Source organism: Dermacentor silvarum, chromosome 2 (genome assembly GCF_013339745.2).
Source record: "Dermacentor silvarum isolate Dsil-2018 chromosome 2, BIME_Dsil_1.4, whole genome shotgun sequence".
Classification (NCBI taxonomy): Eukaryota; Metazoa; Arthropoda; class Arachnida; order Ixodida; family Ixodidae; genus Dermacentor; species Dermacentor silvarum.
This window is the reverse complement of record NC_051155.1, coordinates 64,692,883-64,710,582: the sequence shown is the minus strand read 5'-3', so window position 1 is coordinate 64,710,582 and position 17,700 is coordinate 64,692,883. Positions and strand designations below refer to the sequence as shown.

The 17,700-nt window shown below is 49.4% G+C and overlaps 2 protein-coding genes across 3 annotated transcripts in view; one reads left to right on the top strand and one right to left on the bottom strand.

Annotated features, from left to right (window-relative positions):
• LOC119441543 (peroxisomal carnitine O-octanoyltransferase-like) overlaps positions 1 to 14,430 on the bottom strand; it is an 89,649-nt gene extending 75,219 nt beyond the window's left edge. Inside the window, exons 1-2 of one of the 2 annotated variants that reach the window (XR_007465510.1) lie at positions 14,308 to 14,430; positions 14,059 to 14,209 (exon numbers count right to left, since the gene is read on the bottom strand). Coding sequence is in view for 1 of the 2 variants with exons in the window: in XM_037706157.2 (XP_037562085.1) it covers positions 14,059 to 14,206 (148 nt within the window). In the remaining variant the exon portion in view is untranslated. The remainder of the gene's footprint in view (positions 1 to 14,058; positions 14,210 to 14,307) is intronic. The other variant, XM_037706157.2, reaches the window with a different exon arrangement.
• Positions 14,431 to 15,495: 1,065 nt separating this feature from the next.
• LOC119441544 (GTP-binding protein 10) overlaps positions 15,496 to 17,700 on the top strand; it is a 43,053-nt gene continuing 40,848 nt past the window's right edge. Inside the window, exon 1 of the mRNA XM_037706158.2 lies at positions 15,496 to 15,633. Within this exon, the coding sequence (XP_037562086.1) occupies positions 15,595 to 15,633 (39 nt within the window). The 5' untranslated portion in view covers positions 15,496 to 15,594. The remainder of the gene's footprint in view (positions 15,634 to 17,700) is intronic.

The following is a 17,700-nucleotide window of genomic DNA, read 5'->3' as shown; positions in this document are numbered from 1 at the left end:
CAAGCCATCGCCGGACCACCGCCTACCACCCGCAGACGAATGGCCTCACCGAGCGCCTAAATAAGACCATCGCCGACATGCTGGCAATGTACGTCGACGTCGAACACAAGACGTGGGATGCCATCCTTCCGTACGTGACCTTCGCATACAACACGGCCGTGCAAGAAACGACGCACATGGCGCCGTTCAACCTGGTCTACGGAAGGAACCCGGCAACGACGCTTGACGCCATGCTACCGGACGTCACCGACGAAGAAAATCTCGACGTTGCCACCTATTTGCAGCGTGCCGAAGAAGGTCGACAGCTCGCCCGCCTGCGCATCAAGAACCAGCAGAGGACCGACAGCCGACACTACAACCTTCGACGACGCTACGTCGAGTACCAGCCCGGTGACCGTGTTTGGGTCTGGACTCCGATACGCCGACGAGGACTTAGCGAGAAGCTGTTACGTCGCTATTTCGGACCATATAAGATCACCCGACGTATTGGCGCACTGGACTATGAGGTCGTGCCAGACGGCATTTCGCAATCACAGCGGCGCCGGGCACGACCTGAAGTCATCCACGTGGTGCGTCTTAAGCCTTTCTACGCCCGCTGACAAACTTAGGTACTTTGTTACTTTGTTATTGTTTTTTGTTATTTTGTTTATTACGCATGGTTTTGTTTTCGCTTTCGTGTTTGTTTGTAGCATCGGGACGATGCTTTTTAAGGGGAGGGTATTGACACGTATACATGTTTATCTTTCACCGGTGGCCGCTTTCCACCGGCTAACAAATGTTAAACGTTATCACTCGGCGCAGGATGCGCCTGTATCGGAAGTTTCTAGAACGTTATCGATGCTTCTTTTCGTTGCCTGTTTTCACCGACGCTTATGTTATCTGATTGTGTGACCGACGCGAATTGTCTAGAACTTTCTGGAAGACACGCGGGCATCAGTGATTAATCTGGAACCTTCGATGACTCAGGTATAAAAGCCGACGCGTCTCGCCGCTGATCAGATTTTCGACGATCGCCGACTGTGTTCGCCGCTATCGTTGTGCTTTGAGTGTAGCTTGCTTTTGTGGGCACAGGTTCGCCCAATAAACAACCAGTTTCGTCATACACAGTTTTGTGACTGTTTTCTCTACCGTCACTACTACGTGACAATATCAGCGATGCACGTTTTCCCAATTTTGGACGCTAACAACGATCTGTGGCTGTAAATGTCGATGTAAACAAGCGCACCGCTTTGCTAAATCCGACGCGGAAGGCTGCGCTCTCGAAAACTTCTTATTTATGCAAAATGTCTAAAGAATGTGCAAAAATAATTGATAGAAAAGCGAGGTGCAAGTGCAGGAGTCAGCGACAACAAACTCCAAAGCAGCCGCGCCGGCAGATGGTACTCAGCGTACCTCAGCGTAACAAAACAGCGCTATCACGCCTGCTCACCCTATATATATACTTGGTGAGTGCTACATGGCTTCCAGGAACGACATGCTGCCCCGCAGAAGCCATTAATAATTATTCGCGATCCACGAAATGCACAACCGATGCGCACTCAACAAGGGCGCAGGTTCACAAATCAACCGGCGAAAGCCCCGGCACCCTACCAAAACGTTTCCGGTGGCGTGCGGCAGAGGGCAGCACAGGCAAATGAAAAAGGCGGATTCCACGGCCGTGCGGAGTTTCGTAAATGGTGGCTCCATCGTGCTAGAATCGTGATAGAAGCGCTCCCGATCGCAATGCGAAGGTAGCACGGACGGACGTCTGCTCCGACGCTTCGACCTCCGTACGAGGTTTCCGGCGCTCGCCGCTAGGTGTCGCATGAATTGCTGGAGTCACGAATAAGGCCGCTCAGACGCTGAAAATCGGGGCATTAATGGTCGTTTACCCCACGTGGGAGCCAGACCACTTTTGCGGGCGCTCTTAACTGCTTCGCAGTAGAGGCCGACACACCCGTCGTCTGACAGCAAATGAGCGTAGGTTCCCCGCGAAGCACTACACGTACAGGTCACACCGGTACTGATGTCGTCGCTGCCCTGCGACGTCGCGAGAACTGGACAAAAGCGTGCAGTGCGAGCGTCTTCCAGTCATGGGGAGTCGCGTTGCTTAGACGTAAGCTGCGTCGGTCATATAGGACAGCTCCATATGAAAGCAATTATACGGGATGTGCTCCAGCAGTGTGCCGTTTGCTTGAAAGTGCGTGAGCTCGGACATGGCGCGGATGCCCGAGATGGGAAGGAAATGATACTTGCTTCCATGTAAGCATCCTCGTGTTACAGCGAAGCTGTTAGCCTCTAGTTGGATCGGTTTGTTTCGGGGGCTCGTTATGTGCTCACCCAAAAACAGTGCCGCCACCTAGCGGATGCGGCCACTCAGACAGAGCTCAAAGGGCAGCTGCAAAATGGCTTACCGCCGGAATAGAAATATGTTTTCTCGTATATTCGAATTACAACCCGAAGTTACCGTGTCTACAGCTTTGTGTGTAAGTCGTATACGTACCTTACGAATTTTCGGACGCAATTTACTTTGAGAAATTCAATTGGTTGAATAAGACACTTGCGCTTGGCGGAGGGCCTCGAAGAATGCTGATGTCTGCTACACTTCCGCACACGTCCGTGTAACGTACAGTCGCGCTCATAGGTTTGGAGACCATGCGAGCCCGCAGGCGTAAAGTCCCTATATAAGAAATGTACCGCCATCCTTTGACAAATGCCGCTTCGCTCTCTCCTGTGTTATCCTGTATCTCCGATTGGACGATGATAGCGCGCGCTTTTCACTTTATATTTTCTTTTTTTCCGCCTCAGAGCCATGTTGAAAGTCCTCTGCGCAGCCGCAGTCGGCGGCGGCGGCGCGCGCCCGGCCTGAAAGCTTCAACGTGGACTTTCTAGGTGCGCCACCGTCGACTTGGCTTTCGCAAGCAAAAAGTAAAGAAAAAGCAAGCGCTTTAGGAGAGGACGCGGCGGAGGAAAGAGTAGATGGCGGTACTTTTCTTATATAGGGACTTTACGCAAGCGTACATGCGCGCGTACATGCGTACAGGCGTACATGCGACCTTCATCGAGAAAGTGCAAGAAACGGGTTGAAGATGAATATGCAGAAGACAAAGATAATGTTCAATAGCCTGGCAAGGGAACAAGAATTCAGGATCGCCAGTCAGCCTCTAGAGTCTGTAAAGGAATACGTTTATCTAGGTCAATTACTCACAGGGGACCCTGATCATGAGAAAGAAATTTACAGAATAATAAAATTAGGTTGGAGTGCATACGGCAGGCATTGCCAAATCCTGACTGGGAGCTTACCACTGTCGTTGAAAAGAAAAGTGTACAATCATTGCATTCTACCGGTGCTAACATATGGGGCAGAAACTTGGAGGTTAACAAATAAGCTCGAGAACAAGTTAAGGACCACACAAAGAGCGATGGAACGAAAAATCTTAGGAGTAACGTTAAGAGACAGGAAGAGAGCGGTGTGGATCAGAGAACAAATGGGGGTAGACGATATTCTAGTTGACATTAAGCGGAAGAAATGGAGCTGGGCAGGCCATGTAATACGTAGGATGGATAACCGGTGGACCATTAGGGTTACAGAATGGATACCAAGAGAAGGGAAGCGCAGTCGAGGACGGCAGAAAGTCAGGTGGGATGATGAGGTTAGGAAATTCGCAGGCGCAAGTTGGAATACGCTAGCGCAAGACAGGGGTAATTGGAGATCACAGGGGTAATTGGAGATCGTCCTGCAGTGGACATAAATATAGGCTGATGATGATGATGATCTATTGGCATCCCCTTTGAAACGGGGTGGCGACAAATAGTCACCTAGCCTGCTTGATTTAATCAGGTATACTACACATGTTCTTTATCTCGCATTTTTGTATACCTTTTTCAAAAATTTAGCTTGTACCGCTGCCTATGATTTTAAGAGATCAGGTCGTATCGATCTTTTCCCTGCTTTTTTTCCACCATTACTCTAATCGTCTCTTGCTGATCTCTACGGCTGATCTGTTTATGTTTCCTTCCACTTTAAACCCAAGCGCTTCTGGGAGTTGCACGTTACCTACGGTTCTCGCTGGGTGGATCCCGTCGCATTCCATTAGGATGTGCTGAGTGGTCTCTGGATCTTTACTGCAGCATACACATGTCTCATCTAGTTCCGAATATTTGTTCCGATATGTTTTCGTCCTTAGGCAACCGGCTCGAGCCTCAAATAGCAAGGCACTGCCCTTTGTGTTATCGTACAGATTTTCCCTTCTAATTTCTTTCTTCTCATTCTTGTAAATCTCCATTGTCCTTTTCGTTTCCATTCTTTGCATCCAATTCACGGTCTCTATTTCTCTCCCTTTCTTTCTGATGACCCCTGGTTGTCTATTTACAGTTTCGATTATCCTGTACTTGGTTGCCAACTTCCTTGACCTCTTCCTCCATTCTGTGTCCACGCTTTTCATGTAGAGATACTTGTGCACTTTAGCCGCCCATTTATTTTCATCCATGTTCCTGAGCCTTTCTTCAAAACTAATTTTGCTTTGTGCTTCTCTGACTTCAAAAGAGGCCCAACCCATGTCTCCATGCACTGCCTCATTTGTCGTATTACCGTGTGCTCCCAAAGCCAACCGGCCTACTGATCTTTGGTTAACTTCTAAACCCGCCAATATATCCGATTTTAAGCATATAATGGCATTTGCGAATGTTAGCGCTGGCACCATTACTCCTTTCCAGATTCCACGCACCACCTCATACTTATTGTGGCCCCACAGTGCTCTGTGTTTCATTAATGCTGCATTCCGCTTCCCCTTTATATTCAGAGATGATGATGACATGCGCGCGCCGTCTGGCGGCTCGGTGCCTGCTATCGAGAGTGTCGCAGTGCGCATGCGCGTCCACCCATCTAGATGCACTGGCCTGCTCACCAAGGGGATCGAAGATGCCACGCCGCTGCTACGCCAAAATTATTGGCGGCGGCGGCCGCAAATTCCGGGTGCGCAGCGCGCGAGCGAGCGAGCAGGCCAGCGAGATAGGATGGACGCACATGCGCACTGCGACACTCTCGACAGCAGGCACCGAGCCGCCAGACGGCGCGCGCATTCACGCGGCCAAGGGCTCACATGGTCTCCAAACTTATTAGACAGTTTTAGTTTAGCGTACGCTATGCCATTGCGTACGCTATTATATAGCGGGTCATCACTGCGCATGCGCAGAACGCTATCCGACCGATAGCGTATAGCGTACGCACGCTATTTCTCAGATTTAGCGTTACCGTCTTTGCGTGGTTTCCGTAGTTTACGTAAAACATGGCGGCGGTCCCCGCTGCCCGCTTCGAATTGAATTTGGCGTGGCTTTTGTACAATTTGCTTCGTCCGTAGCAAATGACTGCGTAAACGGCTTTTGCTTAGTCTCAGGTCGCTTCGACAAGTGTATTATGGATAACCTTGTGGAGTTTTCGAGATGGCTTCTCGTTTCGAACGACACGAAGCCTAACGAGGGAATGATGATGATGACGATTTATTGGCATCCCCTTTGAAACGGGGCGGCGACAAATAGTCACCTAGCCTGCTTGATTAATCAGGGAAACCGAGATATGTCAGCGCCACCTGTCGGTGAAGTCGAGAGATAGGCGCGACGATGGCATATGGCCTCTGAAATCAGAAGATCTCGCAGGCCAACTAAAACTGTAATAAACGTGCGCTGCTTAGCGTACGCTGTACTATAGCCTATAGCGTACGCTATACTAAAACTGTCTATTAGCGCGACTGTACGCCGCTTGTGGTGGTGGTGCTTGTCTAACGTCGTGCAACGTCGGCAAACTTCACTGTACAGCCAGTTTAATTCACTGGGTGGAATGGAGGCGGATTTTGTTTGTTTTCTTTGAAGTGAATCAACAACTGAGGAATACCGACGGGATAAAAATTAAATTATGGCGTTTTACGTGCCAAAATCACCATTTCATTATGAGGCACGCCGTAGTGGGGGACTCCGGAAAATTTCGACCACCTGGGGTTTTTCAACGCGCACCTAAATCTAAATACCGACGGGAGAGCACCAACACAGAGAGAACCTCGCACGTGAAACTATTCTAACCAATGGTTCCTGTTGGAGCAACACGCTTGTAAAGCCGTACGAAGTGCCTCAGCCCCATAGTGCTAGCGGAGAAGAGCGATTCTCTTGATTCGAATTGGACAAAATACGGGTGTTTGCCTCTGCATACCTGCCAACCTCGCAACATGAAAATTCGGGAGACCGCCGCGCGAGGGAGGGGGGGTCACAAAAGTTTTCACAAAAAAAAAAAAAATGTTGCCGCCGTGCGAAACGGCGCACGTGGTACAGAGTACTACATACTGGTCACGATTCCGCGAAGCGACAAAGCACAGAAACTCAGTTGTGTATGATATCAGAAATACTTGCAAGTACCGTATTTTCCGGCGTATAAGAAGCCCTTTTTTTGTTGTTCTGAATTTTTCGTCGGTGCGTCGTATAGAACGGTGCGACATATGTATTTTTTTTTCCCGGAAAAACTGCCGTCAAAATCGGATTCGATGTTATGGTCACGCGAAGCGCGCTGGTTGACTTAACTGCTCCGGCTACTGTGCGCGATATCGAGGTGCCGGGCTCTTTTCGTGATCGAGTTCCCGAGCGCCGTGCGAGAAGGACGGAGCAGCAACGCAAGCAGCTGCACAAGGCGACCGCAAGTCGACCGACCCTGAAGTCGTCGCATCTGCAGATCGCTATCAAAATACAGCACGCGCCGCTGCGCAAACTACGCAGTTGCTACCCGAGTACAAGTAAAACCCCTCTATATAAAAAGTAGCGACACTCTCGTCCTCCGCCTTCCCTCCTCCTCTCTTTTGCGCTCCTTTTTCGACCATTGCGCCGCCTACACGGCTTGAAACACGTGCACTTGTTTATCTTTCGCCGCTGATCACATTCGACGATCGCCGACTGTGTTCGCCGCTATCGTTGTGCTCCTCGCCAGTCGGTAGACGTAAAGCCCCTATATTTATAAAAGTAGCGCCATTCTTAGATCTTGCCGCCACCGCGCTCACCCCGGCGCTTCCTCCTCGCCCTCTCTTAGCCGCCTCCTGTCGCCCCAGCCGCCTCCGCTCCGCCATTGGCCAATCCGTGTCACGTGGAAGTTCGCGTCGCGCTTTTGTATATTTTTTTCTTTCCAGCGCGCTCCGACTTCCATTCTCAGGCATGTGCGACGAAAGTGCTGTACTATAGTGAACTAGAACACTTTCTTCTAGTTCACTATATGCTGTACGCACAAACGGATCAAACGTGTTAGGGGCAAGAACTTCGTTGTGATGGCATGCTGCTGCGCCTTAAGTTGCCGCAACCGACAAGCCGAGGGCAAAAGGCTTTTTTTGTTTACCATCCGGCGTGCGCAAACGCTTGCTGCACACTTGATATTTGCGCCGTCTCGCATCGTCGCGTTGCTACTTCCAAAACGGCATTACTAAGACCAGTTACTGACTGACGAAGCAAAATCGCGCCTCAAAAACGTCTCCGCAGGGCGCGATCGAAGTTTTCCTCGGATTTCATCTGGTAGCTAGCGCGTTAGCTGTCGTCTGCCACGGCAGGCCCGACGCAGGCGGCGCCACTGTCGATATCGCGCCTCGATCGCGCTGGTCGCGCCGAGCGCGATAGTGGAACGGAGGAGGAGGGAAGTGGTACTTTTTATATATAGGGGCTTTAGGTAGACGCTTCTCGGGCGAAAATGGCGATATGGAGCGTGATCGTAAACAAACGCAGCCACCGCCCGGCGGCGCGACGGTCCACATGATGCCATTAGGCCAATACCGACGCGGCGTCGGCCTCGGACAGGGTGTGCAAGGAGGCGGCGGCATTCTTCAAAGCGTGACGCTACTTTTTATATATAGGGGTTTTAAGTACAAGCCCCACCCTCCTCTCCGTTCTGCGCTAGCGCGCCTTCCCGCTTTCCTCCCTTGTGCACGATTCGGCCCACCGTCGCAGGCTGTCACTCGCACATACAGCATACAGCGCGCGGGGACGATGGTATCGCCCTTGGACTTTATACAGAACATTGCAGCAGTCACAACGGCAGAAATGCGCCTGGAGTGGAAATACATGGCACTCATACGCTTGCGCGTGACCCGCGTTCACCGAGTGAAACGTGACTAATTTTTTTTTAGATTGCGTACCGAACGAACAGCTGCGTCGTATGCACCGGTGCGACTTATATACATCTTTTCCCGGAAAAAGTGCCGTTCTGAGGGGGGGGGGGGGGGGGGGGGGGCTTATACAGAGGTGCGAGCCTGTGGCCTGTATACTTTTGCTCACGGGTGTCGACATTCGACGTACGGATAAGCTATTGCGAGCCTGAAGACGAACCGAGCGCCGAGGGCTAAGAGCCCAGACCGACGGCGTTATCATGGGGAGAAACGGCACAGTAGTCGCCTGAATGCAGTATCATGTTCACCTGCGTGTCTTCTTGGTGTCGCTTTAAACCTGGCTTCTTTGTCGGTGCAAGCTTTTGGCGGTTCAACGCAGAAGCGTTTTATGGCTTTCATCACCTGCCGTCAGCACCTTTGGCGAGACATCTATCTATCCGCTGGCGCACGAAAAGCGTACACGTATACAGCATTTGCGTTCGCATAGTAAAACTCTGGTCCAACAGGTTTTCTTTCGACAGTAACAGTCAAGTTCGTGACACGAGTGGTGGTCGGTGCGTTCTTTTTCGAGGCGAGCATTGAAGACGACGCAGTTACGTGATGGTTAAATAACAGGAAAGAAACCTCTTACATTTATTCACAAGAAAGATTCATGAAGAGTCTAAATACAGCGAGAGCGAGAAATGTCTCGTCTCTCTCAAGTTCATCGTCCCGTCGGTCGTTTACGAGCACACTTTGTACTCTCCCCTCGAAGGAGAGCAGGTGGTCGGGCCGCTGCAGCTTAGCACTCTGGCAGTTGTCCAAAACCTCCGGGACCTCGCAGATGCTGCGCCTGTTGACATTCCCGGCCGCCGCCGTTAACGAGCATTTCTCGCTTTTCGTGGAATGCGAGCGGCGCTCTCCAAGAGCACCGCGGTTTAATTAATTGCCAATGCCAAGTTTACTTCGCGTTTGGGGACGGCTCTCGGGCGTTCACCCGATACCCATCGTAGCCAGGGCCTCCCTTCGCTGGCGAACACTCCCTACGCTGGCACTGTAGCTTTCCGCCAAGGATGGTGCTTCATAGCGCACATGCACACACCAAATGGCACCGTACGTCAATGCTACACGTGCAAGGTTTCTCACGGCCTCCGGGGGCGAATGGAATTGAGCGCAACAGTAACTATACCTTCAAGGCTTTCCGACGTCTCGAATGGTTGACGGCACCATACGCCTCAGGGCTTCGTGCGAGACATGTGAGAGTTGTCGCAACGGAGGCAGCTCTCAGGGGACTAGCCGCACAGTCTATTTCATAACACACAGGGTACGGATATGAGACAGGGCTAGCTGGCGTTATACCATCTTGTTAAACAGCGTGAACGCAGACAAAGGACGCAGAATAGGGGGACGCATACGTCCAAGCATTTTAAGATTCACTACCTATGGAGAGAGAAAGCAAGCAAGCGGAGGAAAAGTGGGGAGCCTAACAAGACAAGCGTCCAAGGTTTGCTACCCTACACTGGGGTTAATGGAATACAAAGAGGAAAAGGAGGGACCACTGCGCGCACACAAGAGGATTTACAGCAAGACTACACACGGACACGTCAGACTGGTGCGACTGAGACTATAGAGGTCGGGAGATATATAATATATATGAACGAGAAGAAAGGAAACCGAGGGGCCCGATTTTGTTAGTCATAACAGAAGAGGCCAACAAACAATGACACCAAGCACAGAAAAGGTGTCCTCGGTGTCACTGTTTGTTGGCTTATAATGTGTGCGTGTGTGCGTCCCGCTGAGCGAGAGCGGCGGACTAAGCGATGGCTGCGCCAACTTAGGCCCGCCTGGCGCAAACAGCTTCACGTGATCCGGCGCATCGGTAGCCACTTCGGTGGTTCCGCAACCCGTACCATTCGTATGCTGTGCCTGACCACGCTGGCATTCGTGGCTACGGCCTGCTACGGAGATGCGTGTTTTTAGCTCAGCGCTACACACTTGAAGCAACTGGATAAGTCCTCCATTTCGAGTGCCTACGGACCATTACTGCACAACCACGGTCCACGCCAAGCACCGAGCTCTACAGATATGCACGCCTACCATTACTCGAGGCAATCACTAAGTCTCGCCACGAGGGCCATGGCGTGCGGAGGCAGAACACGTAAGCCGGCCGGGGGCGTCTCGCTTTGTTTTCCCCCTAGCAACCCGCCTCGGCCACGACAATCCCTCAGACAGCGACCACCTATCGACTCCTTGAGAGGGACGCCTTGCTAAGAATACCAAAGCCCCTGACGTGCAAGCGTCACAAGTAAGAACACGAGGTCGAGCGCAGAGTGACGGCCTCACTCACGGATCGCGCTTAGAATGCGGTATATTCGCTGATGCGGCATGGGACCCTACCACAGGACTAGCTAAGCTAGCGGTGGTGACCAAGCACGGCAACCGGAAAATCATGCACTACTATGGCCGCGGCCACACGCCCATCTCCAGTCAACTCGAGCTGTGCGCTTGTCCTGGCCGCTAACCACAAGATTTGCGAGGAGGCCTAACGAAACCAGGATGCCAAGTGATCATTTTTACGGACAGCAGGGACGCCCTCAAGCGACTTGCAGGCACCCCGATCGAGAGTCGGGACCACACTCGGCGACATAAAATTCAGGGGCAGCCGGCTCCACAGGGACCATAATATGGAAGTGCGAGTGGACTGGGTACCGGGACACGCGGGAGGCATCGAAGCCTGACCCCGGCTGAACGCGGCCAAACTTAAGAGGAAGAGTGCTCTGGAGGCGCAAACTCTGACAAATGACCTCCCGCTACCAAAAACCTACCGCGCGGCACCCTAGTGCTAGTGGAGAAGGCGCGTACTGGATCCACTCAGACCGAGGAGGTACTGGCCCAGCGGCGCCTTTACAAGAAGGGCCCACGCCGTGACACCTTGGGCGGCGAGGAACTGGACAAGCCTTGCAGGTAAGTTGAAGCCGAGGACTCGCCGGATTATGATCTACAACGCCGGTCACCTGCTCGACGTGTCACACAGGCTCTCGACCGACGATGAAACAGATGATGTGGGAGTCCGCCGTCTACAAATACATCTGGCAGAAATACCTCAAGCCGCATATTTGGGCTTTTGAACACTGGACATTACTCCAACAGCGACCACTAGCACACAGTCCCTCCGGGACTTTGCACGCGAGGCGGGGATTGGCCGTCGTTTGTGATCTCTTCACTTCCCTTCTGTTTATCGCACTCCCCAGCATAGGCCTTCCATCCCATCCTTAATGTTTCTCAATCAATACTGCAATCGGGGTACAATATAACATACATGTACATGCTGTTTCTACGAAGGCTTTTAGTAACGTTTCAAAATAGCCGTTTTGAAATAAAAAGGGCGGTTCCTTCGGAGACGCGTCGCCAGCGGTAGCGACCATGGGGTGATCGATAATACAAGGAAATTAATGGCCAATTAACAATAAAAGGTAATATTTACCGCCTAAACTGTTCACTTAGCGGGCTTATCGTAATCGGCAAATCAAAGTGAGCTCTCCGCACAAGCCATATTAACTTTTGGATCTGGAAAAAATGCGATTACCCGATGGCCCGACGAAAAAAGCGCGCGAAACCGAAACTGGGAGGCGGCTGCGTGCGCGTAGCCGCAACGTTTTTTTTTTTTTTTTTTTTTTTTTTAATATTCGCATTCGATTCAGAAATTGCACTATTCGAACACACCAACACACCAAATTCAGTCAGCCAGTCAAACTTGCTCATTAAAAATAATCACTCGCAAATATTGCGCAAGTACTGTTTTTCGGCCACTTCTACGAACAGTGCATGACCAGCAAAAATTATAATTTTGTCTCTATTTGCCTATATTTAATGGTGACGAGAAACATTCGTGGCTGAAACGACAGGAATAGTAACGCAGAGCATTTCGATGGAGGTAATAAACATCGAACGATTGAGTTCTTTTTTTTTTCTTTTTTTTTGTGCTGCTTTCTTGGAGCCGAGCCGGTGAGGCAATGCATTATTATCGTGCAGCCGGCGTCTGCGCGCGACCTTCCTTAACTGACCACGGTAAACGTGTCTTTCGTCAGACCGAACTACGACAAACACGCCGTACTCAGCGAGGGACGAAAAAAAAAAAAAAAAGAGGCTTAACGTATATGGCCTAACCAACAATATTGGGTTAGGCCAGAAGTAGCCTAACATAGTATATTACGTTGCCTGCCGCAAAGAGCAAAGTAAAAAACGAAACCAAGTTACCCGAAAGAATGCGCGTTGGCCTTGCATACCAGCGTTTTTTTTTTTTTTTTTTTCAAATTCGATATACAGAAAGAAGATGTGGAAGGTGAAAACAACAAGAAAAAAAAAAACACGCGTGGCAAATTTCACGCCGCAGCGCGCGAGCATTAAGCAATCCCACGTCCTTGAGCGTGCACCTCAAGAAGTCAATGCACGGGACGATTCAGTCTGTTGATGCGACGTACACAGCGGCCGTGGTCCCTGCCGGACCCAGGCAGCCATCCCCGAGACATGCCTGCAGTTCAGCACTGACAGAGTGCAGTGACCCCTCTTTCCACCTCGTTTGTTGTATGTTCCACCTCGCCCCTGGCCCTGGATAGGATGTCGCACCGGCGACCTCGCAACCGGAAACCCACAAAGTGGTCTGCAGGCGCACAAGGTCGCTAGCACAAGGATGGCATTTCGGCACCTTTGTCTCGAAAACTACAAGACGCGACTCTTTCTTGTTTTCTTGTGTTTCTTTTACTGACTATGCTGTGGTCGCAGCAGTTTTCGCACCTTTTCCTCCCAGCTCGTTCCTCCTAAGCGCAGGATCACCGACAGAGAGAGAAAAAAGAAAGAGTCGCGGAAGAAACCCGTCGCACTTTGTGCCGTGTCAACAAAAGAACATCCTCGACAAGAGTGTTACACAACGGAAATCGTTGAGTAATCACGAGGAATACCGGCCTGTTGCGCGGCAGCACGCAATAGCAGCGTAGCAAGTCTGTCCGCTTATGAATTAAACACAGGGCCGAAGGGGAGCACAATGAACATCGGCATGCCAGCGTTTTCCAGCAGCAAACAAAGAAATTAAAACAAAAGAAGGAGTATAACCTATATATATATATATATATATATATATATATATATATATATATTATAACCTAATCTAGTTTTACTGGGCACACACCTTTTGTGGGATATAGAAGCGTTTTATTGTAAGGATCATTTATTTCTAGAAGCCAGCACACAAGCAACATGCGTGGAATAGTAGTGGGTGACAAGCAACACATTGCTTTCTACGACCGCACGGCTGCCAAGTTCGACTGCTTGAGTTACTCGTCAGAAAAAACATGCTCGAAGCACGAATAACCTGGTTCTTGCGTTGCCATAAGGCGGCGCAGACATCATCGCAATTACTGTGTTGAATTCATTCTGCAACCATCTTCCAACCCCTCTAAAGCTTTTTCGCCAACTGAATTCATTTTTCGTAAAATTTGACTGAACATTCGTAGAAGAATCCGAAATTCGTAAAATTTAGGGGAAAAAAAAGTTCCGGGAGTGTTCGCAGCAATTCACTTATAATCATATCACCGCTGACTCCAATTTTATCATATCAAGCAGCGACCAAGCGGTTACTGTTAATGTGTGCAAGGGACCCAACGAAATAAGGAAAGAGTGAACAAGAGGAAGGGACGGGGACTAACGTGACCGGCATCAGTGGGATCCGCAAGTTTTGTAGACTGTCCACCTGATAACGAGAGAAAGGCCTTGTCTTGAAGGCATTCGCATGTCGAAAACACACTGGCCAGGACCTAGGCCAAGAAAGCTGCCAAGAACCACACCGACATACTCCCCTAATGTTTCGATCTCCCCATACGCTGTATAGTGCCTCCGCGGGCTAGGAGTATGGATAGATGAATAACTCAACAAAATAAATAAACAAATGGATGTTCTAAGGGAGTGCGAAGGGACTCACCGGAGTCGAGGTACTTGTCGATCGTGTGCCTCAGCGGCGGGACCGGCAGCGGCGGCAGAAGCTCGTCGTGGGTGAAAGTCGCTTCCTCGTCGCTCACGTAGAGCCGGTCGCGCTCCCTGCGAGCTTCCTCGGCGGCCGCTTGGTCCATTTCCTGCGAGGTATCGCGAGCGAGATTCTATATATATATATATATATATATATATATATATATATATATATATATACATATATATGTGTGTGCTTACGAACTAAACGACCCGGCGCCGCTGACACCTTTCTCTCTTTCACCGAGACGTTACGAATGCGGAAAGGAAATATGACCCGAATAAGGACACGGGCCGACCGCGGCGCGCCAGCGTACATCAGGTGGAATTACACAACGGGGGCCTGCAGTAGTACAAACGCTACGTGAGTAGTACACGGGAGCGACCTCAGACCCTACACTAGCCACTGTACCTACACCGCCTGTCCGAAGAGCGCGCCACCGGATGTAGCAGACAGCGAGTAGACCGCGGTTCTTGACAGGGTCGTCGGTATCAGTTGACAGTTGGTTATTACGTCGACGGATGCATGTGGTGCCCCAAGGTAAACGGGCGATGCGAGCCCTTAAACACACATTAAAACTACCAGATAAATAACGCGGGGACCAACATATTTGCTCTGGAAATTAACAAGCCGTCGCGAAGGAGTAGACAAACGATGCCCAGGTCAAAAGAACGAAGAATCAGAAGAACGCGCATAGTGTAAACAATAACAAAAGTTACGCGAATCACACGCGGCAGCGCAAGACGCCCAACGCGACTCCGCCCCAGTAAATGGCTCGTACTAAAAGCAAACCGCCAGAACCAGCGTACCAGAAAAACGCGGGTCAATGGAGCGGTGTACAAAGCATGAGGTGCGCGAAGCGCAAGCCGATAGCAACAACACGACAGTGGTGGCCGCGGCAGCGGTTACCTGTGGTTACCTGTGGAAGAGCCGAGCAAGCGACTTTTTCGGTGCCGGAGGCTAGAAGCTGCTCGACATAAGTAGTCGAGCAATCTAGTGGTCCCTCTTTGGCAGTTTGGAGGCTGTATATTTAACGAAAGTCTTGGCACGGGGCTACATTCTGCACAGGATGACCTCACACCGCCGCCTAATGATTGCCTACTAAGCCGAGGCCACGCGAAGATCTTGTTTTCAAATCAACAGATGGCTTGCTACTTTGACTGAACTTGTATTGACTTGGCTCAAAACAGCGTCGTACAGCTTCGTCTGTGTCAATTTACCAACTTCTACCTATGTATTCACTATTACACAATAAAGTTAGTATTAGCTACTATTTATTATTTCTAAATAATAATATAGTACTCGCGCGCAAAAATATTGTCTAAATGTACAAATATCACACCAAATTACCGGCTTGTTTCTATCCGAGCCAAGCCTCGCCGAAGTGCGCAGCAGACGCGAGCGTGCGGTCGATGCAAACAGCAGTGAGTTGCGTTGCGCGCTTGTGCGCTTCTGCTGAGAGCCTGAGCTAAACCAATTAAGGCAGCGATAATGGTTGTGCTGACGACCTTTTGCCTATATGCTGCAAAGGTAGGTGTAAATTCTATCTCCTTTCTTTTTGTTTCACTGTCTTGAGTCTGGTTTGTCGGCGCTCATGCAGATTTTCACCAGCAGCCTGTCAGCAGCAGACTCTGATCCTTGCCTGCATGTGGCGTATGAGTTCGTTTAACACTGTTTAATTGTGCGGAGTTTAGTAGGGTAATCGTAGGAATAATAGCTGCTTACCGACCGTGTGCTGATGCGTTTGGCTATGCCCGTAAGCATGCCATTAAGAAAACGCCAAAATTGCTTTTCAAGGAGATTGGATACACCGCACATAAAAGTGTTCCGCGAGAATAAACGTGCATTGTGAAAGCTATCTGGTACTTATTAACATGTGAGGTTTGAATCCGCACTTCCTTAGTGATCGTAGTTTGAAAGCAAATCGGTGTTACCTTTAGTGATCGCAGCTGTAAAATAGCTCCGTTAAAGCATAACCGCAACGGCAACACAATGAAAACAAGAAAATTTAGAGTACAGCCGCTCCTCCTGTCACGTTGTTTGTGCATTTGGTTTTAACGCTACGGTTATTGCTTTACGAGGGGGGAGGGGACACACGGCCCTCGAAAGTAAACTTTTTACCGCTTACTAATTTTAGCACAGAATGGAGGAAGATGTGTTCAGGACAATATTATCAGACCAGGTGCCAGGTTTTCTTATTCTAGAGGAACTTTTGAAAGAGTTACCAATTTTCAAATGTGGAAGTGACTGTTGTTAGTTGCAAAAACTATTGTTCTGAAATGACAAAAAATTTAGGCATTCTTGCGCATGCTATATGATTGCGCATACCCGGACACAAAGAAGTCTCGAGTGCTGAAAAACTCCTGGAAATTATTTTTTCGTCATAATTTAAGTCAAATTGTTGAAGAAAATACACGAGAGACTTCATATTCTCAGTCATTGTTAGGCGTGTTCTTATCTTGCAAAATAGCTGCTAGTAGGGTGTCAGTTGAACCAGGAATATCGGACCACAAAATGATTTCCGTCGATATACCAATCGGCACACACAGTCGCCGGCGATCACCTGTTTTTAAACCTATAGAAGACTACGGCACGAGCAGACGAAGCAACAATAGTAGATAACTTAAGTCTATAATTTAGTGAACTTGAACTTGTGTCATCTAGTGCATCAGTAGAAGGATTGTGGCAACGTTTCAAGGGAATCGCCAACCATTAATGAATTTATTCCTACACGCTTGAAAAAAACAATGCGGCATTGCCCATGGATAACTCGGGAACTGGGCATTGTGATAACTCGGGGCATTGCCCATGGATAACTCTGGAACGTTGCATTTTGTAACAAAACGTACAATAAAACGGTTATGCAAAAATAAAGAAAACGCAACACAAATATCCAATTTGCGTGCTCAACTAAAATTAGCGATAAGGGAATCCAAGAAGAGTACTTTAACGAAACGCTTCCTGGGTTCCTTAAGCATTCACGGAAAAGAAGCAGATAGACTGTTTCAATGTGTTCTTCCAGTCAGTATGTACGAAGACTAGAACAGAGCAAGGAAACAATAAGCTTAGTGAATTGGGTGCTTGCGCAATGAGCCCATGAGAAATCACTCAAGCAGGCATATTTCATGCATATTTTTGCTTGTGCTTGATACCAAAAAAAGCAAGTGGACCAGACGGGATCCCAAGTGAATTTTTGCAGCGGTATGCTGAATGGGTGTCATTTTATCTAACAATAATCTTTATAAAGTCCTTGGAAACCAGTTCACTGCCTCAAGATTGGTGCAGCGCTGTTGTGATTCTGGTTTTTAAATGCGGCAGTCGAAGTCCAGTTAGCAACTATCGTCCAATATCTTCTGTGACTTGTAAGCTTATAGAGCATATGTAAGCATATCATTCTTTTCCTTGAAGCAAATAACTTCTTCTCTACGTCACAGCATGGATGCCGAAGTGGTTTATCCACTGTTTCGCAACTCATTGAGACGGTTCATGATTTTTATCTGGCTTTGGATGCCCAAGAACAAATTGACGTCGTCGGCATAGATTTTGCAAAGGCCTTTCATAAGATACTGCATTGTAAGTTGCTTTTTAAAATTCACA